We start from the raw sequence: 25,976 nt of genomic DNA, 5'->3' as shown, positions 1-25,976 counted from the left end.
GAGGTTCTTGCTTCCAGTGTGGACGAAAACGAGGGCTGTGAGCTTGGTGAGCAAACTGCACACGATACAGTGATGCAGACACAGGACATAGACAAAGAGAAGGTGAAAAGGAGCGTAGTAATAATTGGGGATAGTGTGGTTAAGGGTATTGACATTGTCCTTTGTCACAATGACAAAGTGCACAGAAGGGTGTGTTGTCTGCCTGGTGCCCGGGTCCGGGATGTCGCATCTGGGCTGCAGAGGAACCTGGAGTGGGAGGGTGAGAATCCGGTCGTTGTAGTACATGTGGGTGCCAACGACGTAGGCAAAATGCGAACTGAAGATCCGGGGAGGGAGTATGAGAAGCTGGGAATGGAATTAAAAAGTAGAACTGACAAGGTGGTTATCTCCGGACTACTGCCTGAACCGAGTGCAGACGGGCGTAAGGTCGATAAGATTAAGGAAGTGAATGGGTGGCTCAGGGATTGGTGAGGGGGGAATGGGTTTGAATTTATGGGGCATTGGCATCAGTATTGGGGTAGGTGGGACCTGTCTGGGTGGGATGGGGTTGGTCTGAACCGTGTTGGGACCAGAGTCCTGGCTAATCGTGTAAATAGGACTGTAGGGCTTTAAACTAATTAGGGGGGGGGAGGGTGCGAGGGTAGGTGACATTACGGGATCTAAAGTAAAGGAGAGGGTGCAGGTAAGGGAGGAGGCCAAGGATGTCCCAATAATAAAAGGAGTAGGGGGCGTGAGTATGGTTGGTGGCGTTCTGGCAAATAGGGTACAGGTGAAGGCTGGGATGAAGGCACTTTATCTGAATGCACGAAGCATTCGGAATAAAGTGGATGAGCTGGTGGCGCAGATCAGCACAAATGGATATGATCTGGTGGCCATTACAGAGACGTGGCTGCAAGGTGACAGGGACTGGGAGCTGAATGTCCAGGGGTATCAAGTGTTTAGGAAGGGTAGGCAGGAGGAAAAAGGGGGGGGGGGTGCGTAGCTCTGCTGATTAAGGATAGCATCAGGGTGGTAGTAAAGGATGATATAGGAGCCAAAGAGCAGAAAGTGGAATCGTTGTGGGTGGAGATTAGGAACAGCAAAGGGAGGAAGACGCTGGTGGGTGTTGTTTATAGGCCCCCAAATAATGATCTGGAGGTGGGGCGGGCTGTTAACGCGCAAATAAATGCGGCGTGCAGGAATGGGATGGCGATAATTATGGGGGATTTCAATCTACGTATTGATTGTCGACCCATGTTGGACACGGTGGGCTTGAGGAGGAGTTCTTGAAATGCTGCCGGGATAGTTTCCTCGAACAGTGTGTGTTGGAGCCGATGAGGGAGCGAGCTATCTTGGATCTGGTGTTATGTAATGAGGCGGGTAGAATTAGGGACCTTGTGGTGAAGGACCCTCTTGGGAAGAGTGATCATTGTATGGTGGAGTTTCTGATGCAGATGGAGGAGGAGAAAGTGGGTTCCCGGATACGCGTCCTTTGTTTGAACAGAGGGGAGTACGGTAGGATGAGAGAGGAATTGGTGAATGTTGATTGGAAGAGCGCGTTGGAAGGTAGGTCTGCTGAGGAACAGTGGAGGATCTTTAAGGACATCTTTCTTGGTGCTCAGCAGAAATTTATTCCAATGGTTAAAAAGGATTGTAGGAGGAGAGATAATCAGCCGTGGATAACGAAGGAGGTAAAGGAAAGTGTTAAATTAAAAGCGGATGCGTTTAGAGTAGTTAAGAGTAGTGGGCGAGAAGAGGATTGGGAGAGGTTTAAATGTCAACAAAGAATGACAAGTTGATAAAGAAGGGTAGGATAAACTATGAAGCTGGGCTAGCGCTTAATATAAAAAAGGATAGCAAGAGTTTTTATAAATACATAAAAAGGAAGAGGCTGGCTAGGGTGAACGTTGGACCCTTAGAGAATGAGAGGGGGGACTTAGTGGTAGGGGATGGGGAAATGGCTGAGGCCTTGAATAACTTTTTTGTTTCGGTCTTCACGGAGGAGGACATGAATAATTTGCCGGGTGTTAGCGATGGAAAGATGGAAGGAGTGGAGGGCCTGAATGACATTACTGTTACTAGAGAGGCGGTGCTCGACAGACTGGAGGGACTGATTGTGGACAAGTCCCCAGGACCGGATGGAATGCATCTGAGGGTTATGAAAGAAATGGCGGAAGTGATAGTGGATGCCTTGGTGGTTATTTTCCAGATGTCTCTGGATTCCGGGGAAGTGCCGGAAGATTGGAAAACGGCTAAAGTTACGCCGTTGTTTAAGAAGGGTGGCAGGCAAAAGGCGGGGAATTATAGGCCGGTTAGTTTAATGCCTGTTGTAGGAAAAATGTTAGAATCCGTGATCAAGGAGAAAATAGCGAGGCATCTTGAGGAGAATTGTTTGGTAGAGCAGACGCAGCATGGTTTCGTTAAGGGGAAGTCGTGTCTGATGAATTTATTGGGGTTCTATGAGGATGTGTCTAGGGCGGTGGATAGAGGAGAGCCGGTGGATGTGGGGTTTCTTGATTTTCAGAAGGCGTTTGACAAGGTGCCTCACAAGAGGTTATTACAGAAGGTCAGGGGGCATGGAGGTGGGGGTAGGATGTTAGCGTGGATAGAGGATTGGCTGTCAAATAGGAGGCAGAGAGTGGGGGTCAATGGGTGCTATTTGGATTGACGGTTGGTGACTAGTGGAGTGCCCCAGGGGTCGATGCTGGGGCCTCAGCTATTTACCATTTATATAGATGATCTGGAGGAGGGAACCGAATGTATGGTGTTGAAATTTGCTGATGACACCAAGATTGGTGGAACAGCAAATTGTGCGGAAGGTGTGGAGAGTCTGCAGAAGGATCTAGATAGGCTGGGCGAATGGGTCAGGAACTGGCAAATGGAATTTAATGTTGGCAAATGTGAGGTTGTCCACTTTGGTAGGAATAATGGTAGGAAGGACTATTACTTACATGGCGATAAACTGCAGCATGCGACGGTGCAGAGGGACCTCGGGGTCCTTGTGCATGAATCACAAAAACCCAGCCTGCAGGTGCAGCAGGTGGTCAGGAAGGCTAATGGGATGCTGGCCTTCATAGCGAGGGGGATTGAATATAAAAGTAGGGAGGTCTTGCTGCAGCTGTATAGGGCATTGGTGAGGCTGCAGCTGGAGTACTGTGTGCAGTTTTGGTCGCCGTACTTACGCAAGGATATTTTGGCCTTGGAGGGAGTGCTGAGGAGGTTTACTAGGCTGATTCCGGAGTTGAGGGGGTTGAGCTATGAGGAGAGGCTGAATAAACTAGGCTTGTACTCATTAGAGTTTAGAAGAATGAGGGGAGATCTCATTGAGACATATAAGATGTTGAATGGGATGGATACGATCGAGGTGGAGAGGCTCTTCCCGCTCAAAGGACAGTAGGACTAGAGGGCACAGCCTCAAGATAAAGGAGGGGTGGTTTAGAACAGAGTTGAGGAGGAACTTCTTCACTCAAAGGGTGGTGAATCTCTGGAATTCTCTGCCTGTTGAAGTGGTGGAGGCTGCCTCGCTCAATATTTTTAAGACGCGGGTTGATAGGTTTTTGATAGGCAAGGGGATTAAGGGTTATGGGGAGAGGGCGGGAATGTGGAACTGAGCCATGACAGATCAGCCATGATCTTATTGAATGGGGGGGTAGGCTCGAGGGGCTAGATGGCCTACTCCTGCTCCTATTTCTCACGTTCTTATGTTCTTATGAATAATAAAAACAGAACCAGAATACGGATATTTGATATTTTAGACAAAAACACAAAATATGGAAGTACATGGTGGTAAATCAACATCTAAAATAGGCTAACACATGTTGATAGACTCTTCATTCCCTATAGATTCAGTTTTGATGAAGATTTCAGAATAAGATACGAGTTTCCTTTTTTGGGTGCTGACTAACATGCTGTCTCACTTCAAATCATTTCTGTTTGTAATGTTACTGTGCCTTTAAGAAATGCATTTTCACCATGTTTCTCTGCAAGATGTTTTGCTGGCACTGTTGTCTGTAGTCAATGTCCTTTATTGTTACTGAGGCAGTGTAATTGATATGTTGGTTTCAATCTGAGCTAATACGGTATTCTATGGTTTTAATGGTCCCTTGGGATTGCTGAGTAGAGTTTGATTTGGGGTGATTGACAAGTCAGGTCATGTAGTTAGGGCAGCTATTTTTCAAATAGCATTTCAGTTTTAGTTTCATTTTCGGAAGCAGCTTGAAGTTGAAGGAAGGAACATGGGATTTTCCTCTCTCTGGAGTTAGAGCTTTTGCTGTTTAAATGTTGCTGTGTTTGAAACTGCCAGAGATCGGGTTGTTTTGAGGATATATTCTTCTCTGCAAATAGCTGGCTTGGATTTCTGCCCATAGATGTTCCAAAGCTGAAAATGCAGCATCACATGAGCAAATTTGTTTTTGTGCTAAGTCTGAGGAAGAGTGTGTGCTTGTGGGATGGTGTTTACCTTGGAACAACAGAGATAGCTAGCTGTTAGGAGTTATGCCAAGCCATGTTTAAGTCTTATAATTGCTAAAAGTTATGCTAATTCTTTTTGTTGTATTTTAACTGTGTTCTTAAATAAACTTTGTTTGATAAAAGCTTTCTAGTGGGTCACTTAAATCATACCTGGAATGAAACACCTTATGCTCACCAATGCCAAAATCAGATTTATACTTCGGGTCTTGGCTAACTTCACAAAACACTTTGAAGTCTTCGGCTTGGGTCTTAAAATGGTTAAGAATAGGATGAAAACATATAGCAGAACATGGACAGAGAACTAGATTATACTGAGAACATAAAACAAAACGTTCCAAGTTAATGTTTCTATTGTTTTTAAAGTACAGAAGCAGATTGGATTGATCCTGCAACTACTATAGTATGGAACCCAGTCCTGATTGTTCGGAATCATCTGTGAAGATCCAAGGTCTAGGTTTCAGCAGACAACTCCTATTCCACCTTTTCCCATCCAAGTTGATATATATCAGGAAGTCATGTTGTATAAAACTGAACACTAATTTTAAAAGCCCAGTATCAAGAAATTAGTTGGAATCCTTTAGGTTCAAACTGTGTACTGCACAATCAGAATCAAGATTAATGCTAGCATTAACGGTTGAGTGTCAACAGGAAACTCACCTGTAAAAAGACATTAATGTCAGGCTGCCTGCTTCATATCCCCCAAGCCTCAGGCAAGCATTAGATGGCTGGGGAGTTAGAGGGATTGGCTGTGAGAGTGGGGTGATCATGATTTCTTGGATGCACTTCTATTCTTCTTGAGTCCACAGCTGAAGAGTTGCTGAAGAAGCTACCAGGCCTGTTCATTGCCAACAAAACTCTGAATGGAGTCCATCAGATTTACAAGGTCCATTAGCTCTTGGGAAAGGACTCCACAAATTCAACAGCGAGAAAAGTTGGGCAAGGCCATACCAGTACTAAATTAGTGTGCAGCCTGCCAGTCAACGCTCATATATAAGTCCTGTTGTCAGTATTTGCAACTTTTTCACTCTTATTCTATGCAAATACTCTAAACCACCAAAGATTATGTGGAAGTTGCATATCTATGTTACTGCTATGTCACTGCTAAACCATCATAATGACAAATTTAACATTTCTAACCCAACAGAGAGACTGTGGCACAAGTACAGGATGTTCATTATCCCAGAGAGCTAGAGGATATTGCAACAGATGTGAATTCAACTCCAGTGTTTATATTTGCACCTGGTCAGAAAAAATGGAGGCTCTGACCTCAGTGAATAAACAACTGAGTGAAATGCTTTGCTTTTGGCCAGAGGAGATCATTAACACAGGAGGTCCCAGCAGCCATACATTCACAGGTATCTGAAAAAAAATGTATTCTGTGTCAAATGTTTTCAATTAATATACTAGGAATTTATTTCTTAGAACAAGATCAGTTGTCTTTAATTTTGCTCTTTGCATTATTCCTATATACCAGAAAACAAAAGCCCTCTAAGCTTCAAGGACTTATGCATAAAGGCAAAATATTCAGGTTGCCAGTTTACTAAAAGTTGCTACAGTGATACAACTGAACATGCCTTCAGGTGATTACATGTCTTGCAATGTTTATTCATGTGGATTAATGCAAAGCTACTTGGGTTGCTCTGTGGGATGGTGCTAATATGGCACGGGCAGCACTGTAGTTAGCACTGCTGCGTAACAGTGCCAGGGACCTGGGTTTGATTCCCGACTTGGGTCACTGTCTGTGTGGAGATTGCATACTCTCTCTGTAGCTGTGTGGGTTTCCTTCAGGTGTTCTGGTTTCCTCCCACAGTCCAAAGATGTGCAGGTTAGGTGAATTGGCCATGCTAAAATCCTCCCTAGGTGTACCTGAACAGGAGCCTAGGGGGTTTTCACAGTAACTTCATTGCAGTGTGAATGTAAGCCTACTTGTGACTAATAAATAAACTTTAATACGTAAGGAATCAATGCAAATCTCATGCAGCTGCAACATGGAATTCAAAAGAAGTGCAGAGTTCTCAGCTTGAGTCTTACTGATTCCAAATTTGTAATTTATTCTGCCAGGATTCTAATATGACCTTTAAGACCATTATCTCCAGTCCACAACAGAACTGTTTACACTGTAAAACTCTGCAAACAATTGGGACACCATTGTAGCTTTGTCAGGCCGTTGGAAATTAAATCTATGCGGTTGTAGGATTGTTTAGTGCAGTGAGTTAGCACACTGTACTTTCACTGATGGGAATTGGGATTTACAGACGAGACTCTGTCTCTTTTTGTAGATGCTGCCTGCTGTTAGGTTTATGTTTGTGTTATTTCTGCTGAACAGACTCTGATACTGCTGCATGGCTTCTTATGTGAATCTAAGTATACTGTTACTATTTTTAACTGGAGCCTACTCTTGCTATTTATGTTTAAGAAGCAAGACAAAAGAGCTCTCTTTTTTGCATCTGTAACTAATTTGATGTAGACACAAATGTTTCCATTTACCTGGCTTACTGTAACACTTGCAAGGCTCAGCCTGGTCATCTAAAGGATGCATCACATGACATTGCTGAACATGTTCTCCAGTCTCTGGCCACAGTAATCCCAATGAGAAACAAACAAAATCAATACAAATAACATTCTGGAGGCTCCTTTTTGTGGAGGATGAGAAAAATTTATTAATTCAACTTGCGAGTTCTTTATTATCTGCTGGTGATTAAATGGCTGTCTTGACTTGGCTCCTTAAGTCGTGTATAAAATTGCATTATGCTGCTCCTGAAATACTTCAGATTTATAAGAGACTTTGGGTGGGATTTCTGTCTCCAGTTGTAGGTGAAAATGGGGTTGGGAAAGCAGGAAATTTAGAATTCTTGATTGCAATTTGCAGAGCCATGACCCTCTGTTTTTTTTGTCTGGCCTCCACTCAGGACAGGAAAGTTTTGAGCACAAAAGCAGCATATACCACTTCTGAGAGTGGGCTGTCATTGTGACCACCATAAAGAAATGCAAATTTTCTTCCCCATGTTGTTTTATGTGCCGGTGTGGGTTTTAGAAGCTCTAAAAGAAAAGCCAGCTTGACAATTTATGACCATTGGAGGGGTGGAGGATGGGACAGGGCGATTAGTGAGATAGGGGGAGTGCCCTAATTCATTCAAAATTGTAGAAACATAACACTCATGCTATGTTTCGGACTGAGATTTAACATTAGAGGTGTTTTGCTTTGAAAGGAATGGCCCTGGTATCGGAAGTATAAAACAAATCTGAACTTTGACGCTTTGAAATAGAAATAAATGCCATTTACAGCTTTAAAAAGGTCGCCTGGTTTTTAGTTTCAATGGACTCCATGGTTTCCATTTCCTAGGATTTGTTTTGATGCTCAGGGTGTTTATGAATGCTTGGCTGATTTTCAGAAGGTCCAGAAGAACTTAATTCACCAGGGGTTATGAGGCGTTTGAGTGGACATGGGGAATATGAGGGGGTCATAGGAGCATAGGGTGGCATTGGGGATATGATGGGGCTTGGAGGGCGTACAGGGTCTGCTGGCACAAGGGTGAGAGTTAGGGCACATAAGTAATTTGCAGAGCTAGGCTGATGTCCCAGTGAACCAAGGTGGGCCCTTTGAACCAGCCTGCCACAGCACCCCCAATTCTCTGATGTTGCTTCTGGACTTGAATAACCCAAACCCTGCCTGCCAACATCTCCATGCTGGCTGTAGCCTGATGTGGCGGGCTCAGTTTTCTGAACTCAGGGAATAACGCAGCTTGTACTTCTTGAGCCCAACACAGAAATCCAGTCCTTTATCTATTAATTGTATTCACCTATAATTCTAAATATATAGGACAACACCTAACTAGGAAAAAACTGCAACTAAAACACAACATGAGAAAAGCTAAGCATTTCTGCAAAATACAACCCAGAGTGAGATTGCTATAGAGTTGAGAATGAAGATGTTTATCAGTGTTATCTTAACACCAAGATACCTTTAGTCCTTGAAGTATAATCTGATCTGTTTTTTCCTTTATGATTTACAAAAGTCAACCTGTGGATTTACCTATATCCTACATAAGTCAACATTTTTTTGCAGGTATTGAATTTAGGCAGATAAGGATTGATGACAATATTCCACAGTTGAATCACATGATAAGATTTGATTTGAGTTGATATTGTAACATGTAAGGATAAATTCAGCATTCACACACTTCCAATGGGGAGCTTATTCAAAGCATAGTGGATCAAAGAATTAGTGCAACAATGCCTTATCTCTGACACGTCTTATCTTCAAGGGTGGATTTCCACTGGGAATCAGCAGTGCTGAAGTATGCCTTACACTTTGAACTTTAATAGTATCGAATTTTACTTCATTGTCTTTACAGAGAAGCATATTACATGATATTAAGACATCAAGCACTTTGGGTAATATAGTCCAGTTGTATTAATATCACCTCCATCCAATATGTTGGTATTCATATAAATACGTATTTATTGTGCCTGTTTTACTGAAATAAAGTACTAAGTTCCTCAACACTAACTACTAACAGAGTCACTCATTGCAGAGAATGGAACTTTGATTTCACTTTACGGTGAGACATGATTTTTTGACAAATAATAGGTACAAGCAAAAAGGCTATATTTACATTTTGACTAAAAGTAATAAACCAAGGAAGATATAATCCAAAATGAGTTATACATATTATTGTAATACCAGCATTGATGCTTCCCAATGCACTCCTGACAGGTGTCCCACATTGTGCCTTCTGTAAATGTCAGGTCCTCCGGTATTTTGCTGCCTGTGTCTGAATTTGCGCAACCCTCTTTCACCTCTCATTCCAGTACTCGCTGACCTACATTAGCTCCCAAACAAGCAACAACTTAATTTTAAAATTCATCCTTGTTTTCAGATTCTAGCATGGCCTCACCCTTCCTTCGTTCTATAATATCCTCCAACCCCACATCCCACCAGGATATCTGTGCTCATCCAATTCTGGCCTCTTGAGCATTCCTGATTTTAACCGCTCTACCATTGGTCGCCAGGCCTTAGGATCTGGGTGTCCAAAGGTCTGAAATGCTGTCCCTACATTCCTGTGCCTCTCAACCTTGTTTTGCTCTTTTAACACACTGCTTAAAATCTACCTCACTGACCGTGATTTTGAATGTATGACTTCATGATCTGGATTTTCATGGAGTCACTTTGGGCCTTCCAAAGTAGTGAGTCAGACTTTGATCCGAAGCTTTCACTCCATCCCATCCACCCATCTACACCGCACCCCACTCCGCATCCTCTCCCCACCCCCATCCAATTCTGACAGGTACCAATTTCATCAGTAGTGTGACTCCTACGAGAAAAATCTAAACTCAGCCGGGCCATTTAAATTCAGTGCTGAGTTCAAAAATATGCTATATTCACTATAGCAAAGGCTGAACTTGCAGCATGGGATCTGGAGTTCTTTTTAGAGTAGATTTAAATGCTCTTGAAGGGTGGAGAAGGTTCGTAGAACTGTCAAGCTCTGAAGTTACTTAAATCCCCATTTCAAAAGTTAAAGATGTCTACATGTTCAGTGTTGGTTAAAATTGAAATTCAAGCTTTGAAGGTGTTTAAATCCCCAACCCTCTAAACAGTAAAAAAAGAGACTGCCAATGTCAATAAAACGTTTAAGAAAAACTGACCTAGAAGTTACAATAGCTGTTATTGATATTATCCTAAGGCATATAATTCAATCATTATTAAAGCTCAGTTGCTTTTCAGAACCTATCATTATCCGTAGAGGGTGTCCTAAATTCACAATTTGGTTGACAGTTTAAGAGGTTATTAAAGGATTATTTGACTTTGATGCAGGGTTATGGATACAGTTTTATTTTATGAGGAATTAAGTACTTGTGGGAGTTAAAAGTCTAATTAGTTTTTCATGAATGGGGATACTTTTTAAATGGTGAAGGCTGCCACAGAAATTTATGACTCTATTTTATTTCATCTCAGTAAGACTCCTAATGTTTGCCCATTGTGGAACTGGGTGAGGTGGCATGGAGAATTCAGGGACAAGACTGCTGTGTGGCATAACATGAGCTATCATTTATTGGCATCAAGTTGGCATTGAAGCAAGGGGTGGATGAATGGCATGGGTTGGCATGATCTAACATTAAGTTAATTTGGGCCTATAAGTGGCATTGATTGTGCCTGGATTGGCACAAGTTGATGTTAAATTGGCACCTAAGTTATAAGGGGCTTTGGGGATAGGTAGGGGGTATTGACTGGCATGGCTAGGGTATGGGGAGTGGGTGTAAGGAGAGGTGGGTGGTGAGGGACAGAGGGCCTGTAACATAAGGAAACACTTGGGACAGTGTCCCAGAGAAAAGAGATGGGGCATTCAAACAGCCTGCCTCAGCACTCGGCAACCCTCATGGCCATCTCTAATCTGAGTCTGTGGGTGCTGAACCCAGTACTATTCTCCATTTGCCCCCTTGGAATGCAGGAAGGATGAAAAAAAAGGTTAATAAAATGCTTAAGTAAATCATAAAGTTTAAAGTAGGCCTTGTTCAAAATAGACTGTTAGAGCTTCTGTCGGTATGTCTAAGGGAAGCGTTTGGCTAAGACAAACAGGCAGGGTCAGAAGAATTCATTGTGGGGAATAGAGAAATGGCAGAGAAACCAAATGATTGCTTTTTATCTGTTTTCATTAAGTAAGATACAGGAAACCTTCCAGAAGTAGCATTCCAAGGGACTAGGGAAAATGAGCAATTGAAAAAAATTAATGTAGGTAAGAAGATTGTAATGGGGAAATTAATGGGACTGAAAGTTGATAAATTGCCAGGACCTGATATTGTGCACCCTACAGTTTTGTAAGAAGTTACTATAGAGATAACAGATGCATTGGTGAACAGCTTCCAAAATTCTATAGATTTTGGAATCTTCCTGAAGATTGGAAGGTGGCAAATGTCACCCCACTATTTAAAAAGGGAGGCAAAAAGAAAGCAGGGAACTATAGACATTTTGCCTCACGTCATTAGTAGGGAAAATGCTAGAATCTATTATAAAGCTTGTGATACATGGATGCTTAGATAATCATGATCTGATTGGGCCTAGCCAGCATGGATTTACAAATGGGAAATCATATTTGACGAACTTTTTTGAGGCTGTTACTAGCAAAATTGATGATGGAGAGTTGATGGACCTAATATATTTGGATTTTCAGAAAACCTTTGATAAATTGCAATGAAGTTATTGAGAAAATCCCCAAGTTGCCACACTCAGGTCCCTGTTTGGGTACACTGAGGGAATTTAGCATGGCCAGTGCACCTAACCAGCACATCTTTCAAACTGTGGGAGAAAGTGGAGGAAACCCATGCAGACATGGGGTGAATGTGCAGACTCCACACAGACAGTGACCCCAGCCAGGAATCAAACCCGGGTCCCTAGTGCTGTGAGGCAGCAATCCTTGCCACTGTGCCACCAGTTGACCTTTCCATGGTCCGCCCCTCGTCTGTTTTGATCCCCATGGCAAGCTGGATGGTAAAATTCTAGCCTGTCTATCTCCATTGAAAATGGGAAAATGTTAGTTGGCTCAGGGTGGACTGAATTTGTTGCAACTACCAGCGATCTAGAGGTTAAGGTACCTCTGTAAAATTTGTCAGCAATGCACTTAAATTTTGCTCATTTGCAAGAGAAATGTTGATGCCTGATTCACAGATGTGGATCACAAGATGTCTGACCTTAAATTTTCTTTGAACGTCTTTCCTCGCAGATACTAATTTAGATCCATATGTGACATATGAGTACAGAGTAGCGGCTTGGAATCATTATGGATGGGGTTTTAGTCACATCAGCAGAGCTACCACTGAACAAGATGTGCCTCAGGGTGTGAATCCACCCAAGTGGAGGAAGGTGGACAACAGGAATGATACGATCTTGCTGAACTGGGAAGCTCCCACAGAACCAAATGGTATAATGATAAATAAATAGCATCATTATTGAAGCATTTTTAGATAAAGATATATCCTGCATTACTACTGTATGAGAATTAATTAATTCTGAGCAGTCGTTAAATCATTTAAATTACCTGCTGCTGATGTAATAGAGAAGTAAATCAGAAAAAAAAGATGGGGGTTATTGCAGTGCTTTTAACTGAAATTGCAAAGAAAAACATGGACGAATTAAAATATCCTTTATATACGACAGTGGGCTGAATTTTTGTCACTATTAGGAGACACTTTTCCGAGGAAATCTATTCCTCTACATTCACATTTCCCTCTGACCTTTCTGCAAGTTGGGAAAGCCTAGCTTGCAAGAACACACCCTCCTTCGCTGAGATTGGGTTCTCCATTTCCAGAATCTGCGTTCGGGATATCTCTTCTGAAGTCCCTACTTGAGTTGCAGTCTTACCTTTCCAAGCAGTTAGAAAACACAGCCATGCACTGACTATTGTGCTGTGTGTTCCACCATGCTCCGCCAGCCCACCAGAGGAAAAGTCAGGTTAACACAAGCCTGTTCCTTTTAGAAGAAAGCAGCACTAAAGATGAAAGTTGGCATTTAAGGGTGGGTGAGACACTGCACAGTCAGGCCTCAATAGTCCAATTAGAATCATAGAATACCTACAGTATAGAAGGAGGCCATTCGGCCCATCAAGTCTGCACCAATTCCCACCAAGGCCCTATTCCCATAACCCCACGCATTTATTCTGCTAATCCTCCTGACATTAAGGGACAATTTAACCTGGCCAATCCACCTAATCTTCACACTTTTGGACTAGTGGGAGGAAACCGGAGCACACAGAGGAAACCCATGCAGACACTGGGAAGAATGTGCAAACTCCATACAGACAGTGACCCAAGCCGGGAATCGAATCCAAATCTGGCTGAGGGATACTGATTTGCTTCTTTGGGGTCTGAATAGTAGCATGGGAGAGATGGAGCTGGGGTTAGGAGGGCACACACCAGTGTCCCGAAACTTTGCCCACCTGGTTTCTAGAAACCTTTTTGGACCCACTTGCTGGTATTGAGTCATTTGTTAGAATTGTCAAATAAAATGACATAACGTAAAAGAAATTACATCATTTACGGCAAAACATTGTTTGAGGGATTGCAAAGACAAATTATTCCTTATTCCAAATAGGATGTTTAAAATATAACTCATTAATGTTTATTTGCTTTTATATATCTACACTGTTAGAACCATAGAAAATTGCAGCTCAAAAATAGGCCTTTTGGCCTTTCTTGTCTGTGCCAAACCATTTTTTTGCCTAGTCCCACTGACCTGCACTTGAACCATATCTCTCTACACCCCTCTCATCCATGAACCCGTCCAAGTTTTTGTTAAATGTTAAAAGTGTCCCCACATTTACCACTTTATCTGGCAGTTCATTCCACACTCCCACCACTCTCTGCATGAAGAAGCCCCCCCCCCCCTTAATATTCCCTTTAAACTTTTCTCCTTTCACCCTTAACCTATGCCCTCTGGTCTTTTTTTTCTCCCCTAACCTCAGTGGAAAAAGCCTGCTTGCATTCACTCTATCTATACCCATCAAAATCTTATACACCTCTATCAAATTTCCCCTCATTCTTCTACGCTCCAGGGAATAAAGTCCAAACCTATTCAATCTCTGTCTGTAACTCAGCTTCTTAAGTCCCGGCAACATCCTTGTGAACCTTCTCTGCACTGTTTCTACCTTATTTAACTAGGTGACCAAAACTGTAAACAATACTCTAAATTCGGCCTCACCAATGATTCCATAAATGCATTATATATATTATATTAGAAGGTCATTTGGCCATCAATATTTATCCACTAGCTAGTTGAAGGGGAAAACAGACACATGGATAGAGAGATGTAGAGCGCAAAACAAATCTAACTTAAGAAAAGAATGATTTGCATTTATATAGTGCCTTTCATGACTATTAGGTATTGTACACCCGTTGAAGTACTTTTGAAGTAGGTCAGTGTGGTGCTGTAGGAAATGTGGCAGCCAGTTTGCTATAAACAGCTACATGATAATGACCAAATACTCCGGGGCGGACATTTGCTGTCCTGCCTGCCACGGGAATCTTAGCGAGCAGGACACAGACCATAGAAAGGTCCGTTGACTTTGGATGAGATTTTCTGATTCTGGGGCAAGTGTGGCCAGAGGCTCCCGCCCTCTGCTTTTGTTATGTTAATTGAAAAATTAATATTGAGCAGGACATTGGAGATAACTCTTTGAATCATAAAATGGCAACAAGACCAAATACAATACCGATTGGAAGGTGCTTCTTGAGGTGGTTCCAACGGTGAATCATTCAGCCTGTTGTACCTATGATGAGCAACTCACCTAGTCCCACTCCCCTGCATTTTCCCTATAGCTATGAAATCTTATTTTGTTTCAGTTCATTACCTCATGTTTAAACTTCCTTGCTCTTCTTTAAACTTCGATTAGGGATCTTATATTTCCACACACAGGTGGCAGGCAGGGCCATCTCACCTGAAAGCACTCTGTACAGCATTGGAGCCTCAGATATGATTTTTGCACTCAAGTCCTGGAGTGAGACTTGGGCCCACAACCTTCACATTCAGAGGTGGAAGTGCTACCAACTGAACCATGGACATGCCCAATCTCCCTTTCAGGGCAGACAGGGTATCAGAGCATTATCCAAAATTTGGACATTGGCACCAATTTGACCTGATCATCACCAAAACACATCACTTGCCCTGCATTCTCCATACTCAGAAGGAGACTGGAAATTGCAGAAGATTTGGCCTTAATTATCTAGTCTTCCTTAGACTCAGGGGTGGTGCCAGAGTCTTGGAGAATTGCAAATGTTTTACCCTTGTTCCAAAAATGTTGTAAAGGTAAGCCAGAAACTACAAGCCAGGTAGTTTATCCCCAGTGGTGAGGAAGCTCAAATCTAACATTGAATAAAAATTAATAGTCATTCGGGTAAATACAGTTTAACTAAGGAAAGCTGCGTAGATTTTTTGCAGTAAATTGGGCAGGTAAGCATGGGGGAAGCCCCCTTTGGTGATACCCTGTTTCCATTGAAGGCACACCCACATAAGGTCATACCCACCCTTTCCCTCTTAAACCTTGTCCCCCAGCTCCTCAATCACCTCTCTGGGGCTTACTGTCCAGGCCCTGCTGATACCCCGGACTTACCCCGGAAGTCCAGCCTCCATTATCTCCTGACCTTTGGTGATTTTCAGTAGTCCTAGTAGTTGCCACCATCGAACCTGGCACTGCTGGGACTATAGAGTTGTCTAAGATGGGACTACCTCCCTGGATGGGAGCGGAATTCTTACTCTGAGCCAATTAATGCCCTACTGAGTATTAAATGGCTATGGGAACGGCTAGTGTCAGCAGGGTACGTTTCCCATCAACTCTTCAGATGGTGGGAAACCCCACCATCCAAAAAATGCTCTGTGTTTGGAAAAAAGAATGAATCAGACTGCATTTGCAAGTAATACTACATGTAAGCAACAATAAGTTTATACAACAGGGGTTGGGCGGGGGGTCAAGTTTAAGAGAAAGGGGCTGGGTTAAGAAAGGGTATGGCCCAATGGGAATGTACCTCTGATGGGCACAGGGATTCTGCAAGCCTTGAAAAATCATGCAATCGTGAAGCTCCAATTAAAAGATTGTAGTCTAAGTTCAAGTCTAAATAAAACATAAGGCAAAGCCTGTCAATGTTTATTACAGAGAAAGAAAAATCAGAAACAGCAAGTAAAAAAAATGATAATTGTGAAAATGTAAAAGGATCGGCTGTAAAATTGTGTTTGTTAGTGTCCCAAAAACAGTGCATGGGAGGAAGGAATATGAAGAAGGAAAAGATAAAACTCTCATAGTTATCAAAAGTCTTTTTGAAATCTCAGTTTGGAAACAATCTTTTGGTTGGCAATTATTTTGATAACCTCACAGAAATTCTGAGAGTATCTCAGTTGTCTGCTGGGACTTTGGCAACAACATGAAGGAGAGGAAACTCATTGTTTATTGGATCTCTGAAAATTCAACAATCAAGAAATTTCCACAAAAAATTGTGGAGTTTTTTTTATTGATTCACATTCACTATAAATCAATATGTAGCCCTATGTATGAACTAGAGAAATACATATAATATATATAGATCCACATGCAAGATTTTGACTTGATCAAAATCCATTTACATGCATCGAGTTAACATCAAGCCCATAGATTTTCCCTGTTTTATAAAAATAGACCTGTTTTTGTCCAAATGTGATGAGATTTATGACAGGAAGTAAATTTTAAGTGAATTAACAAAACTTCCTTACTGTTGAGAAATCAGTAATTTACACAAGAGAAGCCAAGATATAGATTGAACAAAGAAATCTGAACATGATTATTGCTTTGCGCATTCATCTTATTACTGAATAAAGTACTTGAATGTTTCAAACCAAGCTTAACCTAACTTGGTCCGCTTTCAGAGAGATTGGAGAAACATTGATATCCGGTTCAGGTCACAGGAGGGTTCAATTGTGACCATTCTGAATTATGCTACTGTGTGAGTAGATACAGGGCAGTGTGAGGCAACTCCCACTGCACTGTATCTACGTGCACAATAGCATAAATGGTAAGATGCTCAGGCACTTAGACCACTTTTGGGAACGACTGTTGCCACCGAATTTGAGAAGGTATTTACAGCGGACTCAAATTCATAACATCAATACTGGGCATCATTAGGAAGGACCAGCTGAAGCATGCATCTTGCCCAGGAGCCAGGGGAGTGATTACCGCACAACATAGACACATCTATTTGTATTTCAGAATAGGCTGCAAAAAAAAGCTGGAGCATGCACACAGAATGCATTCTTCAGTTTTTGCAGATATCATAAAATTGGAAAGAGCTGATGAGAAAACGACTCAACTCTTGAGAATTGCACCCAAATGAGGTAAGAACCTGGACTCTGTATTGGTGCATTATGGCCACTAAAGCCTCCTGGCTTAAATAAAACAAACTTCTGAATAGTGATGACAATGGCTACTCTCATAAGTAATGGTTGCAGTGACAAGAGGCTCTTTTGTGTAAATTACCAGTTTTCAACATGCAAAAAAAAACTTCACTAATGACTGGGCAAAAGCATAAATCATACGAGTGGGTACCATTGAACTGACCTAAACACAATCAGTATTCCTCGCTTAAAACATGCGGAACAGAACTTCTGACTTGCGGAAGACAAATTTGTAGCACATTCTGCAAAATTGGCATTTCTGAATCATAACAGGTATTCGAGTAGAAAAATCAAATCAAGTTTGAAGGAAGAGCTGCAATTACTTCATTTGATTAGTGACGGGAAGGATCAATGACACTATTATTTGCTTAGCAACACCAAATAACTGACGATGGCATCATCAGAGGAGGAACAATAAATTTTCGAAATTATTATGACCTCATTTGTTCAGCTAGCATTCAGGCCTCGCTATAAAATGGCACCAGGCCAGTTTGTTCATTACTGGCCTCAGGATGCAAGAAATACCGTTATTTAGTCCAAAGCCCACAGAGTGGCTCTATTTTTAATGGAACTGTTTGCAGAAGAGTAAAAAGGTACTAAGGATGACAAAAGCCAGAGATATATTTAAAAGCTGACTGAATAATAGCTGGCTTGGAGCAGATTTACAGGGTATTGCATGCTTTTAAGAGTCGCCTTTCAGCTGATTTGTTGCTTTTTTGCATCTAAACAGTATCTCTCATTGAACTAGGCATTATCATACATTACATTGTTCTACGCGATGGAACCGAGCGTTTTCGTGGGACAGGCTTCAGTTTCACAGATACTGGAGGCATTCAGCCTTACCAGGAATACACCTACCAACTGAGAGCTTGCACAATTGCTTGGTGTGCAGATAGCAGCAAGGTGGGTGTGCTGCATATTACAGTTTGAAGGTCATATTAAACTCCACAGCACAATAATTAATTTCTGTTTTATCAATAATAATGCAGTCACTGTACATTTCCTACTCCTACCCTCCTATGGCACTTTACATATTCTTCCTCTTCCCTGCATCAATAGTGCACTAAAATGAAGATTTATTACATCTTTCCTACAGAACTCCTTATAGCCCATAGTGCCAGATTTTCATGGAATCGGCTTGCCCATTTAAAATGGTAGGACCTGATAGCCGAATTCCCCATCCCCGTTCCTGGTACATGCAATTTTCACCAGTGTGGGTGAAAGGTGTGATCCCTGACCTTTGCCCTCTCAACCTTATCAGCTCTATTTTGGAGGTAGACATCTCCTAGATCTCCGCATTACTTGTGGAATTGCCCCAGCTTCTCCGTACTCATAGTAATTCCCCTTAGAACTCATAGGGTGGAATTCTACCGGTACATTCGCCCAAGATTTGTGTGATCCCGCCCGAGGCCAATGGAGAATACTGTTCTCCGAGACTCGCCCGCCCCCGGAATCAGGATGGGCATGCTGGTAAAATTCCAGCCATGGTCTGGATTCAGGAAACATTTGAAAGTTGAGTTCAAAATATGTCACCCATGCCCCCTTGGCCAGGCCCTGTGGCTCTTCATACTCTTCATGCCAACTCCACACCAGCTCTTGCTCATTCACCCAGGATGCACTATGTACATAACCAATCAGCTAGATAATAACAGTGGCAAGAGTGGAACTGCTGACATATATATATAAAAAAACTCATCCAGAAATGTTCTTTGAAAAAAATTGTTGTTCCTACAGATCTATAGTGTCAGGCAGATAGACCATTAAAGGAACGATAACAGATGCTTCAAAAACTTCACACTATCCAGGATTGCTTCCACCTTTCCTCATTAAGCATTAACCTGAGGATTGCCTGAGAGTCCAAACCAATAAATGCATTAGCTCAGCAGGAAATCTGCTTTGACTAGTGAAATGAATTGTCAACTTTACATGATTGACAACTTTAAGTGATTATAATGCGTTGTTTTTTCTGTGATCTCAATGTCAACCTCAGTACTTATTTGGATAAAATGAAGAGATGTGAAGTGTTTGACGTCAATGTTATTGATACTATAATGGTCAGTCTGATCTGCAGGTTGTAAGAACAACAGTTTATTTTCAAAGGACATTTTTGAACAATTGTTTTCTCTCAACACATCCACATTAGCCATTGTTATTGTAGGGCTCATTGATTGTGTATATATTGTATGCTGGGTGAATGGGCATGGAAGAGGCAGGAATTGTTCTTAAATTGGTATGGAGAGCATGAAAGAGCCTGGAGCTGGTTGGGTGGTATGAACAGGTATTGAACTGCCATGGAGAGTATGAGGGGCTGGAGAAGTGGCTGGGGGTTTGAGTAGTTGTGAAGGGTGAGGGCAAGAATCCTTATGTCTTTTATTATAACTGGGACAAGGACCCAGAGGACAGGCAGAACTTCTAGCCAGCATACATTAGGATGTGCTTACCCCTGTAATACAATTTCTTTCCGGATGTTGGTGGACCTGCCTCTACCCTACAGCAGACTCTAAGGGAGAAAATTGTGTGTGACTGAGCACTTTAAACCAAGGTGGGTGAGCCAAGGCAGGAAATTTCCTGACTCAAGCTACCAGTCTCAGCAACAAAAATCTGGTTCTGTGCCTATTTTTCCACCTACAACTTTGATGCTTTTAAAGCCTATCCTTGATGGCACCTAATCATCACTTCTTGGTTCATCTAATCTATTTCTTAGTTCACTCATGATCTTTTCAGCCTTAGCCCTTCAGCTTGGTGTTCCAATTTAAAAACAAAATCAGCCCACCTACATTTTCAGAATTTAAAGTTTATCATACATGGAAATTGTAAGTATGATATAATGGTGTTTCAGAAAAATAACATGGGAGGCGCAAGGTTCCATTGTGACATCAAACTTAGCTATCAGCCCAGCTTAAGAATGTGAAAGGTCAGTGAAATGAGATGTTAATGTTGTTTCTCTCTCCATGGATTCTGCCTAACCTGCTGAAGATTTTCAGCATTTTATAGAATGAGGACAGAATCCCAACAGTGCAGAAGGAGGCTGTTCGACCCATTGAGCCTGCACCGACAACAATCCCACCCAGAACCTATCCCCATAATCCCACATACTTACCTTGCTAATTTACCCAAACACAAAGCGGCAATTTATCTTGACCAATCAACCAAACCTGTACCTTTGGAGACATGGGGAGAACCTGCAAACTCCACACAGACAGTGACCCGAGGCTGGAATTGAACCTGGCACTGTGAGGCAGCAGTGCTAACCACTGTGCCACCATGCCACCCTAATATCTATTAGCTGTTGAATTTTGGGATTCTCAGATTACTTTTTGTGGCTGTAAACATATACATTTTGGGGGAGTTATGTAGATATAAATATCCTCAAGTCACCACTATTCTGAATGTCTCGTTATATTTCCTGAGATAGTATTCTGGTGCATTAGCTGATGTTGTTTGATAATTGAGAAACTGCGCTCTCAAACTTTTTATCATGTTGTAGGTTATTGCAGCAACTGTCCGAGGAGTCCCTGAAAATGTCTATTCTCCAACAGTGATCGCACTTAATGCAACCTCTTTACAGCTTAAGTGGAGACCACCAGCTAAGCCAAATGGTATAATACATGAGTACCTAGTTCACCAGATTGAGATGAGGCTGATCCATACGGTCACCACTAATAACATGAAGTTCATTGCAGCAGGTATGGTCATAAAGTTGAATGGCTAATAATTCAATCATGTCTTCTGAATTCTTCAGTTTAGAGCTTGGCAGTATGGTAGTGTTCCATGGCTTATATTTTTTCATATGTTCCAATTTTCCATTGGGACACCTGCAGAATTATGGAGATGATAAAACAGGTACCTTATTTAGAGAAAAATTTACTTTTTCTCATCCTGCATGCAAGCAAACACACAAACACACATACACAGATACGTATGTAACAAAAGGAGATATAAATTATCAGTAATTTCACTGAGACAACTTTTGCTTAAAAGTTTACCATGATTACATTATTCCTCTTCAGATCAAAAATTTTCCTGCTTGTTACAATGTGGTTACATGGTTTCTAACATAAATAAAATATTAATTGTGTTGGTCACCTGGATTAGTGGCGCAGTGGAAGCGTGCTAGGCCCATAACCCAGAAGTTGATGGATTGAAACCATTCTCTGCTATTTACATTTTCAGTAACAGCAAAGAAAAAACATTTGGGGGTTGGTTTAGCTCATTTGGCTGGACAGGTGGTTCATGATGCAGAGCAACACCAACAGAGTGGGTTCAATTCCTGTACTGGCTGAGGTTATTCATGAAGGCCCACCTTCTCAACTTTGCCCCTTGCCTGAAATCATCACCAGCCCATAGATTCCAAAATAACAAATATGCAATGCATTTAATTAAGATAAAATTACTATAAACTTTTTAAAGGATTACAAAAGGGTGAAAATAGCTCATTTCAATTCATTAGCTACATCTAAATAAATCTGAATGGTAACCTTGTAATGTTAGTATATTAAAATGCAGAAGAGCCACCATATCCCTTAGGGGTTATGAACAGAGAGATAAAAGTGCAATCTGTTTGAAGAATGACCTCCGATAATTGCCATACTTTACAGATACTTACTTATTTTCCATAAACATCCCATATATTTTGCTACTGTCAAACACATATGAATTATGTACACATATTTTTCACACGGAGATAGATAAAATGTAACTTTTTACCTTTTAAAGGCTTTGAACAGTTGTCGTAAAATAGTGGATTGTTCCTTTAATCTTTTACATCACCGTAATATGAGCATCATTTGAAATATTGGTATAAATGGCTTGTAATCCAGTAAATCAATGTACATTTCCTCTGGCATGATTTCTCTTTTTTTGGCTGCTGTGAAGTGTTTTCTGACAGCTTATTTTTAATTACATCTGAGCCTAAGAAACCTGATCTTATAAAGTGTTTCAGGGGGAGAGGGCAGAGTGAGCAGACATGCCATGTGAAATCCAGAAGTCATTCATAATTCTCTTAAGACAAAAAAGCATTAAGTAATTGAGGACAGGAAGTTCTCACTTAATTATTTAGGGTGTTATCAATGCTTTAAGTAAACTGAAGTATTTTCTACTGTCTCACCGAGCCGAATACCTCTGGGACGGGGACAGCAGCCATCACTTTCTCATGTTCTTTAATGCAAATGGTAAATGGCAGCTTGTCAATATCAGACCTTTTTATATCATTTATTACTGAACACTTCCAGTATCCTGTAAAAAACAATTTAGATGACAGTTATGGCATTGTTTCACTTTGCGTTATCTGTATTTAACAAATGGGCCAACTAATACTCTAAAGGAGAATTGCAATGATCATTTGTTCAAGATGCTGCTGGAAGGAAGGATGATACTGCCCCCTTCAGTTCAACTACCTCCACAAGCATTGTAAAAGGGGACACCATGATGCTGAAAGGTTTGCTGCACGACCATTTTATCAATACTCTTTTTTTTTGCCAAAATATGGCAAACGATATTGAAATGCATCTGTGCATTAATTTCCCCCGGTGCGTCCTGACAAAGATGTTTGATAGAGTTTTGGATTTTTCAATGCAAAATTTTTAGAAAATGCCACAAAGCTGATAACATTCTCTGAACAGCCAAGCCAAAATGTTCTCCTAATTTGTAGCTGTAAATAAATCAGCAGAAGCCACAAAAATGTTCACCTTGTTCAATAAGGCAAATGGATAACAGACTTCAGTTGACCAAAAAGAAAATCATGGCAAAGTAATACTGGGAAAAATGGGCCTATATTTTTCCATTATGCTGTAATAAGTCTTCGGAGGCAGGAGTCCCTTCACCAAAATCCCTTTATTTACAAACTCTAACAGCAGTACGCAGAATGCTAACAGCAGTCGACCTCCGGGGTGTCAGAGGAATTGACAGTCCCAGTTAAGTATAAGGCAAAAACTCCGAGTGGCCCATCAATTGGATTCTTAATCATGGAGTTCATACTCCAACAGGTCAACCTCAATGGCCTGAAGTCATTGTATATGCCAATTAGGATGGGAACTGTGCCTGACCTGGAGATGCTGAGCTATCTAACTGAATTTTGGAGCCCCAACTTCACTTTGCGTATGGCAGACTGGCTTCTCAGCAATCTCTGATGAGCAGTTGATTTGGACTGGGAAAAATTGTGCAACAAGAGGAAATGACAACCATTAAGCTGCTGAAAAATAGACTTTTGTATTCTCTCCCAAATTATCGGCATCAATGGTAGACTTGCATGTAGCCAGGCTCTGAATGTCTTCCTAATGTGCAATGCCAGCATCCAAGATTTAATTATGGTTAACCAGAAGAATTGCAATAAAGGCTAAATGTCCCTCATTTTAATTTGAATTCACATCTGCGCAATGTGACATTTTAGGCTGCCCACCAGGGAGTGGAAGTGAGTGGGAGATTTGGCAAAGTACATCCCTTACAAACATTTGTTCCATCAGTAATCACCATCCAACAAACAATACTGGGCAGAAAATCTGTGTATTTTTTTCAATTGCATTTCTTAAATGTGTGGGTTGGTTTTGCATAATTATAACACAAAGGCTTGTTAAAGGTACAGATGAGAGCCTCTTCCCTACAAGGCAAACAACAACTAAGGGCACAGCCAAAAGTTGAGACTTCCCAAACGGAATGATTTTCTCTTCAGGATGGAAGGGGTCCTGACACAGTGGCTGGTCATGATATGGAGATGCTGGCGTTGGACTGGGGAAAACACAGTAAGAAGTCTCACAACACCAAAGTTCTCCACTTACCTGATGAAGGAACAGCATTCCGAAAGCTAGTGGTGTTTACTACCAAATAAACCTGTTGGACTTTAACCTGGTGTTGTGAGACTTCTTACTGTGGCTGGTACACAGGGCATGCAGATGTGTACTGGTCTCCACAAGGCCATAAGCAATTCATACTTCTGGGATTCTGGCCAGGCAAGTTACCTGGTCTCTTGAAAAGATGTAACATCCCCACAAACACTAGGTCTACTCCTGGATTTGTGAGGTCCTGGATAACTTCCTTGGTGGTCAAAAGAAAATTTTGCAAAGACATGGACAGATGGCTGCTAGAGGTGCACCACTAGTGGTACTTGCATCCCTCTTCCCATGCTGCTGAGCTGCTCTTCCACTGATCCCACAGGCTCTGGCAGCATTGACACAGCAGGGGACCACTAGGTGCAATCTTGGTGTAACCATTGGAATTCCATCTCAAGAAATTTTGAATCTGATGAGGGTGATGGAGATGACCAGGAAATTACAAACCAATGTGTCTCACGTCTATGATATGGAAACTATTGGAGAAAATTCTGAAGGAGAAAATTAATCTCCATTTGGAAAGGCATGGATTGCACAGAGATGTGACATGGAGATGTCAGGATTGGACTTGGGTAAACACAGTAAGAAGTCTCTCAACACCAGGTTAAAGTCCAACAGATTTATTTGGTAGCAAACACCACTAGCTTTCGGATGCTTTAGAGCCTGGTGTTGTGAGACATCTTACTGTTGCTAAGAGATAGTCAGTATGGCTTTGTCAGAAACAGGTCATGACTAACAAATTTGATAGAATTTTTCAAAAAAATGATCGTGTGCAGATGAGGCAAGTGAAGTTGATGAAGTTTATATTGATTTTAGCAAAGCGTTTGTCAAAGTCCCACGTTAGAGATAGATTGAGAAGTTGAAGCACATGGAATTCAGGGAAACTTGGTGAGGTGGATCCGAAACTGGCTGCATAATAGGACACAAAGGGTGATGGTAGAAGGCTGTTTAAGTGACTGGAGGCAAGTGTTTAGTGGCGGACTACAAGGATCAGTCCCTTATTGTTTGTTATGTATATAAATGATATAGATGAGGATGTTGGGGAATGATAAGTGAGTTTGCAGATGACACCAAGATTGATTAATAGTAAAGAAGAAGATCGTAGGTTACAGGAAGATATAGGTGGGATGGTTAGATGAGAAGAGCAGTGACAGATGGTATTTAACCCTGATAAATGTGAGGTGATGCACTTTGGAAAAAGTAACTCGACAAGGGGGTATTTAATGAATGGCAGGATATTCATTGGAAGACTCAAAGGATGGACCTTGGGTACTTATTCCCTGATCCCTGAAGCCAGCAGACCAGGTGAATAGGGTAGTTAAGAAGGCATGTGGGACACTTGCTTTTATCAATTGTGGCACAGAGTATAAGAGCAAGGAGGTTATGTTGGAGCTCTACAGAACATTGGTTAAATCATGTCTCAAGTACTGTGTGCAGTTCTGCTAACTTCACTTGAGGAAGGATGTGATTGCATAAGAAAGGATGGAGGAGATTCATCATAATGTTGCCTGAAATGGAGCTTTTGAGCTATAAGGAAAGACTGGATAGGCTTGGATTTTTTTTTAGGGCAGAGAAGGCTGAGGGGGTGGGAAAATGATTGTGGTTTATAACATTGAGGGGTATGGACAGGGTGAATAGGAAGCAGCTGGAGGGTTAATCATAAGGAGGAATAGTTTCCAGGTGACGGGCAGGGAACTTAGATGGGATTTGAGAAAAACAAATCACTCAAGTGGATGATGAGAATCTGGAATGCACTGCCTGCCTGGGAAGTTAGTGGAGATTGGAAACCTTACAAC

The 25,976-nt window shown here is 41.6% G+C and overlaps 1 protein-coding gene across 3 annotated transcripts in view; it reads left to right on the top strand.

Annotated features, from left to right (window-relative positions):
- The window catches only part of ush2a (Usher syndrome 2A (autosomal recessive, mild)), an 815,153-nt gene that overhangs the window by 648,252 nt on the left and 140,925 nt on the right, over positions 1-25,976 (top strand). For all 3 annotated transcript variants that reach the window (XM_080200528.1, XM_080200527.1, XM_080200526.1), the window contains 4 exons: positions 5,594-5,804; positions 12,168-12,365; positions 18,105-18,259; positions 20,844-21,042. In XM_080200528.1, the coding sequence (XP_080056654.1) occupies positions 5,594-5,804; positions 12,168-12,365; positions 18,105-18,259; positions 20,844-21,042 (763 nt within the window). The remainder of the gene's footprint in view (positions 1-5,593; positions 5,805-12,167; positions 12,366-18,104; positions 18,260-20,843; positions 21,043-25,976) is intronic.

The sequence above is a fragment of the Carcharhinus amblyrhynchos genome, chromosome 12 (genome assembly GCF_965287045.1).
Source record: "Carcharhinus amblyrhynchos chromosome 12, sCarAmb.v2.hapA, whole genome shotgun sequence".
Classification (NCBI taxonomy): domain Eukaryota; kingdom Metazoa; phylum Chordata; class Chondrichthyes; order Carcharhiniformes; family Carcharhinidae; genus Carcharhinus; species Carcharhinus amblyrhynchos.
Note: the sequence above shows the minus strand (reverse complement) of the source record. Positions and strands in the feature narration are given on the sequence as shown.